At 53.7% G+C, this 9037-nt stretch overlaps 1 protein-coding gene across 2 annotated transcripts; it reads right to left on the bottom strand.

Moving 5' to 3' along the window:
• Nucleotides 1-1144: 1144 nt before the first annotated feature.
• On the bottom strand, nt 1145-7454 carry MED10 (mediator complex subunit 10). Of its 2 annotated transcripts, none has more exons than XR_010318259.1 (4): nt 7269-7454; nt 6192-6275; nt 2361-5301; nt 1145-1774 (listed from the first exon to the last, which is right to left on the bottom strand). XR_010318259.1 is itself a non-coding variant. In XM_064270494.1 (4 exons), exons 1-4 carry the CDS (start codon nt 7388-7390, stop codon nt 1676-1678), a joined length of 408 nt encoding a protein of 135 aa, XP_064126564.1. In that variant the 5' UTR covers nt 7391-7454; the 3' UTR covers nt 1145-1675. The 2 variants fall into 2 exon arrangements, 1 of the variants encoding a protein (XP_064126564.1); XM_064270494.1 differs by having other exon boundaries at nt 5199-5301.
• Nucleotides 7455-9037: the final 1583 nt, after the last annotated feature.

Below are 9037 nucleotides of genomic sequence, written 5' to 3'. Positions count from 1 at the left end.
AGTAAGCAAGGCCACAAAGCCCCTGACTCAGGACCAAGTGGGGTCGATGGAGAAGTCAGGGCTGGAGGCATCCCTCACTTCACTAAGTCACTCAGTCCCGTGTGACACAGACCACTCCAGGCTGCCACACTCACACTGCTCTAAGCAAAATGCCACTGAGAAGGAAGACCTCAGAGGCAAGGGTCGAGCGGGCACAGCTCATGGGAAAGCAAACCCACAAGCCAGGGTTCCGGTCCACACCCCGCAGGTCTCAACTGCACCCCGCCTGTCTAATAAGCCCCTCTGTCACATCCCCACGCGGGGTCTGCAGGCCCGAACTGCAGCCCACCCCTCTGATAAGCCCCTCTGTCATCCCCACGCGGGGTCTGCAGGTCTGAACTGCACCCCGCCTGTCTAATAAGCTCCTCTGTCATCCCCACGCGGGGTCTGCAGGTCTGAACTGCAGCCCACCCCTCTGATAAGCCCCTCCGTCACACCACATGGGGTCTGCTGGTCACCTCGGGAACAGAGCACCAGAGCCTGCTGCACAGTGGGTCCAAAGGCGGGCAGCGGCCTTGCCAGGGTTCACGAGGAACACAGGAATTCAAGCACCCCCAGACCGGCTGCATCAGGACCCGCAGTTTAACAGAACACCCATGTGGTTCCTGAGCAGATGCCAGCGTGGAAGACGGGACAGACGCTGCCCTAGAGGGCATTTTCAGTGTGGGTGAGCCTGCCTCCCACAGCATGCCAGACGTTCTCCACGAGCGAGGGTGCAGGCCAAACAGAACACTGTGACCTGCTGCGGCTTCTCCTGCCTAAGGGCCTGGAGAAGAATCTTTCTTATGAGCATTGCTAACACTTTGGGGGATCAATGACGAACTGTTTAGGAGATACACAGTACTATGCTGTAAAAATGCTGCAATGAATGATTACATGAAATAACCCATATGGATATTTAAAGGCTTTACCACACGCACATGTCTAGTTAAAATCCACGTCAACAGTCATATTGAGCACATTACTGATGCACCACTCTGGAAAATGTAAATACAATTTATTTAAGTACTTCCCACATTAAACTAATTCTCTTTTTCTTTTTAGCCTTCTTTGAAATCACAATAAAATGGGACAAGAAGAGTAATAAGAGCAAAAATACAAAACATAATTTTTAAAAAAACTTTAATTTATAAATCATATTTCCATAAGTATTTTCTGGGCCCTATTTCCCACAGAGCCCTGGTGGCGCAGTGGTTGAGCACTTGGCTGCTAACAGAAATGTTGGCAGTTTGAACCCACCAGCCGCTCCGCGGAAGATGTGGCAGTCTGCTTTCTTAAAGATTATAGCCTTGAAAACTCTATAGGGCAGTTCTACCCTGCCCTATAGGGTCTCCATGAGACAGAATCGACTCGATGACAATGGGAAATGGGTATTCCCCACGGACAGGAAGCCAAAACCGCACTCAGAGCTGTGTGGCCCCGGGCGTCTGAGGCTTGAAGAGGAGACAAACGCACTCAGGGTCAGACAGCACCGCCTTTACCTCTTCCAGCTGCCTCACTCGAGGTGGCTGAGGCTGAGGGCCGCCCCATCAGCATGAAGGCGATGTCGGCATGAGCTCACAGTCAGACCTGTGTCACAGTCATGGCGATCAATAAAGGCCCAGGTCAGCATCTTCAGACAGGAACAACAGGACAGTTAGGAAGGGGGGTGGTCCTCCCCTCGGATGCTCCGATACTTGGCCATGTCTTCTGGGAATACTTTAGAAAGTTCTTGAATCAACAGGTTTTTAAATTTCTATAAAGAAAAATGCACACTGTCACACATCTTTTAGACCCACTGCCCCAGTTAAAGACTACACACCCCACAGGCACCCTACACATACACACATATATAGTCCACACACTCTGCACACATATACATACACACACACCTCCCCACACACACATACACCACACACACTGCACACATATACACACACACCCCCCACACACACATATGCCACATATACTACACACATCACACATACACACCTCCCCACACACACATATCACACATACACACACACCTCCCACACATGTATCACGCATACACACACACCTCCCCACACACATATACCACACACTGCACACATATACACACACACCTCCCCCCACACACATATGCCACATATACCACACATCACACATACACACACACCTCCCCACACACGTATCACACATACACACACACCTCCCCACACATGTATCACACATACACACACCTCCCCACACACACCACACACATATCACACACACACACACCACACACACATCACATACACTGCACACGTACACACACACATATCACACATATATGACACACACACAGCAGAGCCCCCCACCTGAGTAGGTTCATCCAGAGGAGCAGCCCCTGCAGTGTGGCTCACCCTGGGTGCAGGTTCCTGCCTGCTCACCCAGTGCCCACGAACAACGCCGGGCAGGCCCATCACAAGCGAGGTTTTGCAGCCACAACGAGAGGTGCACAGACACCCATCCGGAAGAGGGGCACACATTCAAACACGACTTCTCCCCTCCTGCTTCAAATTTCAGACAAGCACCTCTTGTAGGCCGCCAGCCACGCAGGCGGAGGTAACTCTGCAGACGGCACGCGTCCGGCAGTCCGACGTGACACAGGATGAAGGCACGATTCACTCAGCCACGTGAGCCCGTCTGCAGACACGGGAAGCTCTCGGAGCACCTGACACCTGTCAGACGTCACCGCGTCCTGACTGACTCACCCGAGCAACATCTGCTTCAGCCCCACCTTCAAAGCAGGTAAGTGCCTGCCAATCCCAAAACCTTTTCCTTCGCAGCTATACTAAAAAGAAAGGAGCCCTGGTGAGGTAGTGGTTAAGCACCCAGGTGCTAACGGACAGGTCGGCAGTCGGGACCCTCTAGCCACTCCTCGGGAAAAAGACGTGGCAGTCTGCTTCCGTCAAAATTTCCAACCACGGAAACCCTGTGGGGCAGCTCTACTCTGTCCTACAGGGCAGCTAGGAGTTGGAATCAACTCAAAAATAACGGGGTTTAGCTTTTGTTTTTTTTTTTACTTTTATATAAAACACAGAACAATGGACAGACACAAAATACACCTGAACCGTTTAAAATCAATTTCCACAGGAGACCTTGAGCTCACAACAATCATTAAAACCTGACTTTTGATGTCTAAGTGCAGGGCGCACCAGGAAAACAGAGGCCTCAGAGCTGTGACTTGCGACTTTGGCAGAACTCAGCTGGAAGAAAACGGCACCAAATGGCAACCAAACCAGAGGCAAGACTAACTGAGCGGCCACGCGGCCCTGCTGCCCTCGGTGGGCTTTCTGACGTGCCACAGGTGTGGGGTTTTTACCAGAAGCCCAGTGGAAACGGAGAGCACATCACACGTGTATCAGCAGCCACAATACAGAGAGGTAACTGCTCGACAACACTACCCAGTCCTCTTTTTCAAGCAGAACAAAACTGTCCCAACTGGCTACTGATAAGATGCCACCTGATACCAGAGCTGCAGGGGGGCTGCCTCAGGCCTGAACGAGACGCCGAGCCCATGGCAGCTCAGACCCACACCTGAACAAGACGCTGAGCCCACGACTGCTCAGACCCACACCTGAACGAGACACTGAGCCCATGACTTCTCAGACCCACACCTGAACGAGACGTTCAGCCCATGGCCGCTCAGACCCACACCTGAATGAGACACTGAGCCCATGACTGCTCAGACCCACACCTGAACAAGACACTGAGCTCACAACCACTCAGACCCACACCTGAACGAGACACTGAGCTCACAACCCCTCAGACCCACACCCGAACCAGACACCGAGCCCACGACCGCTCAGACCCCTGCCTGAACCAGACGCTGGACCCACGACTGCTCAGACCCCCGCCTGAACAAGACACTGAGCCCACGACCGCTCAGACCCGCACCTGATCAAGACGCTGAGCCCACAACTGCTCAGATCCCCACGTGAATGAGACGCTGAGCTCACAACTGCTCAGAACCCCGCCCTGAACAGACACTGAGCCCACGGCCGCTCAGACCCACGAGGCACTGGCAACACGGTGATGACGTCTGGGCTCCGTCCTCTCAGCTAAGACATGGCAACACCTCTGGGGGCATTTCTCAGCAGGCACAAAATCTGCTGGGTGGGACGTTAGGACACGCTGCAGCTCCCACAGCAGTGTGGCCGTCAGGTGAAACCCATTCCACACCGCCTCTGCCCTGTGCCTCCCCTCGGCCAGGTGCCCTCTGAGCACCCAGAGGCTCACAGACACTGCCCAGCCACCAGGTGTCCGCCTGGCCCTGGGTGGACAATGGGCCTTCACAGGAACAGACATCCAGGTCCCCTGTGACCCTGTGGCCTAACCAGCTGGTGGAGGGGAGAGAACTGAGAAAAAGAGAGGAGGAGATCAGAGCAGAGGAGGCATCAAGAGAAAGAACCCGCAGAAACAGAGTCTGGAGTATTCCAGGAAAGAAAGGAGGCCTTGCGGAATGCAGGCCGGCGGGTGGGGTGGGTGGGGCGGGTGGCGCGGGGGGTAGGGCAGGGGCTCCACAGCTGCAGGCAAGGTGAGAAGGATTCGAGCAGAAATGGGGAGCTACCAAAGCGAGCTGGGCTGCCCAGCTAAAAAACACCTACCAACCTGAACCACGTTTAAGTCGATTTAAGTAGGAAAAAAAATCACGTAGTTCGTGTTCAAAATGCACAGCGTTTTCTGAATCTCATCAAAGTAAAGAACACCAGAGAATAAGTTCTCTGTGGGAAACACGCTCAGGGGGACAGGGTACCAAAGAGTATGGCGGTCAGAAGCCGGAGACGATCGTGGTGAGTGAAAATGTTCACAAATTCTCTATACCAGAGAACCCTGATCTCTAGAAAAATCCTCAACACAGGAGTCAGAAAGCATCAATAAAAGTGTGAACTGGAAAATGAACCTAAAATCTTTTTAAAAAATGGGAGCAGTTAACTGGAGACAACAAACAATCATAAAAATTAACCTGGACTTCTTCAAAGAAGACAACCACACAACTCACAGATATTCAGCATCACCACCTATCACAACTCATTACGAAAGAATCAACGTTCTGCAATTTCGGGGAAGAACGACAGGCTCTGTCAGGCAACCTGTGGCCTGCGAGGATCTTCTCACACGTGTCCTGACACCAATTTCTCCTCCTGCCTTACCTTCATTGTGTCAATCTTGCCTTTCACCTGCTCGTTTTTCGCGAGAGCCCTCTCCAGGCACTCTTTGGTGTAGAGCTGGGGGTTTCGACCTTGATCTATGTACCTGGAAATACAAAACACCTCAAATAACGTTCTCGTGGGCGATACCTATTTTTGGTTTTCAGAGAACCTGGAGGCGTAGTGGTTAACACCTACGGCTGCTAACCAAAAGGCTGGCAGTTGGAATGCACTAGGCGCTCCTTGGAAACCCTATAGGGCAATTCTCCTCTGTCCTACAGGGTCCCTATGAGTCAGAATTGACTCAACAGCAATGGGTGGGTTTTTACAGTAAAAAAAGTGAGTTATATAAAGTGGGACTACTTTATGGATGAAAGGATCTCCAGGAGCCAGCTGAACGAGGATCCCCTCACTTGTATCACCTCCCAGATACAGACAACTTGATCTCATATCACGTCTAGTAACAAAAATAACTCAGGAAACCCAGCAATACTCAATCAGGGATTCAGGGGAGTTCCACAGGCCCCGACACAATCATGTTTGCCTGGCATTTGTATTTTTCAAAATGCTTTCATTATCTTCTTGATCCTCACAACACCCTGTAATACAGTAAGGTAGATTTTACACACTCTCAACAAAGGCAAAGCAGAACGGCCCAGAGTCTGGCCTCAGAGATGAGGACGAGAAGCAGGACATGGCCTGCACTCCAGGCCCAGCCCCATCCGGGGAAACCCTTTGTGGAGGGGCTTCAGGGACTGCCAGAGGGGAAACAAACAAGGGCAGAGCCACAACCAGAATCCCTCAGCCCCCTACTTCCACGAAATTATTTTATAGCTTCAAGAAGGCAGGATTTCTGTCTGTTTTGCTCACTGATCTGTTCCCAGCCCCTGGGCTGTGCTGACCACCCAGCAAGTACTTAGCCACCTGTGGTCGAAGGCACCTGACACCACAAGCAAACAAGAATCTTACCCAATGAATACAGGAAAGGATACTTACTCAAAAACTTCTAGGGGTACCATAATATCATGAAGCTGCTGTCTGCACTTATCAATATCCTGCAAGCCAGTAACGATAAAATTCCTGGGCAAAGACAAAAACAGGGACACCGGTGACTTCAGAGAGATGGCATAAACGCCACCCACAGAGCTGCCTGATGAGGCTGCCCAGAGCGCTCCTCCAACCTACATGGGTTTCCCTCAGCTTACACTCTGGTTATCTACAGAATCCCTAGGACAGCTGTGGGGTCCCAGAACACCCTCAAATAGGTGTTGATTTCCCTTCTAAACTAGAAATTGCCAGTGTGGGCAGGAGGGGAGACCAGCCACTTTGAGAATCTGATGAAAACTATAACCCCTCTCTCAAAAACAACCACGTTGACGTACGCAAGGTTTCTCCTGGGACTTCAGTGAACTACGGGGCGGTACTCTCCAGCTTAAGCATGCACAGTAAAAGTCTGGCCAGAGAAAGCTGTCCATGTCTCTGGCTCCTTTCTGAATCGCCCGGGTGCACCAAGTTCCGCTATCCCTACAGCAGCGGGTGTCACCCAGTCACTGGGCTGAGGCCGGGTGTCTGTATCCTCCCAAGGCCTAGCACTGTAGCCTGCATGATTAAATGTTCCCTCCCACCGCCACCCACCCCCAGCGCCCCACATTCAGGCCTGTGCAGCGGGAGGCTGCGGAGCCCCAGCCCTCCCGAGGCCCGCTCTGGGCGCTCGCTGTGAAGCCTGTCTCCCCTCTGGGGACAGAGACTGAACTCCCCAAAGGTCTCCGAAGAGCAGCTGGGAGGGAGCGACACCGGGGTTGGAAGAGGCTCGGATGCGAAGCACTGTTCCGTGTGACGGGCCCAGAAACGGAGACTGCACGTCCGGCCACGGCCACGTCTCCAGGCGGGCACGAGGGAAAGTCCAGCAAAGCAGGGAGGCGGGGCGGCAACGCGGACGCCCCCGAACGCAACACGGACTCGGCAGCAGATCCGGCGCGGCGGGCGTCGGCCCGGCCCCCGCGAGCGCCCCGGCCCCGCAGCACCCCGCCCGGCCCCGCAGCACCCCGCCCGGGGAGCCGGGCCGCCACTCACAGCTTCTGGTTGAGCCCGGCCTGGCTGCTGGGCTGGAAGTCGCTGACGATGATGCCGAGCTGCCGGATGTTCTCCACGAACTTCTCCAGGTGCTCCTCCAGGTGGTCGAACTTCTCCGCCATGGCCGCGCACTCGAACGCACCAGCCGCCCCAACAACCGCGACCCGGCCCGCTGCGCGCTTCCGGCTTCCGCCCGGCCCGCCGCCACTTCCGCTTCCTCCGGGGGCGGGAGGAAGGGGGCGGGGCCTGGATGTCGACCGTCGGGCTGTCGGGGCGGGGCCTAGGCTCTGGGGCGGTGCATGGGGCGGGGCCTCGGGCGAGCTCAGGGTTGGCGAGTCGGAGGAGGGACCAGGGCGCTGGGGCGGGGCATGGGGCGGGGCCTAGGACGGGCGCGGGGTCGGAGAGTTGGCGGAGGGGCCTGAACGCTGGGGAGAGGAGCCTGGGTGCTGGGGTGGGCGTGACGTTAGGGGCCAGGGTGCTGGGACTAGTGGAATGTTGGGGTCAGAACCTGGGCGCTGGGGCGGGGCCTGGGTGCTGGGGGAGGTGTTCAGCGCTGGGGGCGGGGTTTGGGCCGTGGGGGCGGGGCCTGGGCGCTGGGGGCGGGGCGGCGGACTTCTGGGTCTCCTGCCTGGGCCAGATGCTCCGAAGGGACCCGCCGGGTCTTGATCCTTAGCACCCATCTGCTTGTTCCAGAGGGCTGCAAACGGCGTGGACCTGTGAGGCCCCACTCTGCCTCCACGGGCTCTGGACCTTGGACAAGTTCCCCAACCGCTGAGCCTCAGTTCTCCTCCATAAGAGGAGATTAGACCACCTGAGAGCGCCCTAAGGCTGGAGGACATGATGCTGGAGCAAGAGCAGTCCCCGGTAGAGCTTTCCCCCACGGGAAAATAACCAGGATGAAAATTAGTATGTTGTTGTTATGTGCTTTGGGGTGGCTTCCGACTCATAGCGACCCTGTGTATAACAGAACAAAACACTGCCCGGTCCTGTGCCATCCTCACAATCTTTGCTATGCTTGAGCCCATTGGTGCAGCCACTTGACAATCCATCTCTCTGCTTGAGGGTCTTCCTCTTTTTCATTGACCCTCTGCTTTACCAAGCATGATGTCCTTCTCCAGGGGCCTCCTGATAACATGTCCAAAGTATGTGAGAGAAAGTCTCCCATTCTGGCTTCCAAGAAGCACTCAGGCTATACTTCTTCCAATAACATATATAATTCTGAATATGCGAATTACATATACACACTGTAAATGATTTAAAGGATACAGAAAACATATACAGTTGTCCCCCGGTAGCCACAAGAGACTGGTTCCAGAACCCCTGTGAATAACAAAATCAGTGGACGCTCAAGTCCTTTACATGAAATGGGGCAGTATTTGCATGTAACCCACACACATCCTCCGCTATACTGTAAATCATCTCTAGATTACTCACAAAACCTGATGCAATGTAAATGCTATGTAAATAGCTGTTAATGTTTACACTTCACCCTTAGTGCTTTCTCAGCCTTTGCAAGCACTTTATCAGGAACCAGAGAGACTTTTTTTTTTTTGCCATTGTAATGGCAGCAGTAACACTTGCACAAATTTCAGCTTCTTTCTGCTTTATTGTGCCAATGCTCGATTCTTTCTTACCAGCCCTACGGCCCACTTCAGCAAGCTACATGCCGCTTTTCAAAAAGCCTACCATTTTTATCTTTTCGTTGAGAAATAGCACTTTATGTTCCCTCCTATCCTCTGCGGGATTGCTTTGCCCATGTCATAGCTTTT

This window comes from Loxodonta africana, chromosome 2 (genome assembly GCF_030014295.1).
Source record: "Loxodonta africana isolate mLoxAfr1 chromosome 2, mLoxAfr1.hap2, whole genome shotgun sequence".
In the NCBI taxonomy this organism is placed as follows: domain Eukaryota; kingdom Metazoa; phylum Chordata; class Mammalia; order Proboscidea; family Elephantidae; genus Loxodonta; species Loxodonta africana.
Note: the sequence above shows the minus strand (reverse complement) of the source record. Positions and strands in the feature narration are given on the sequence as shown.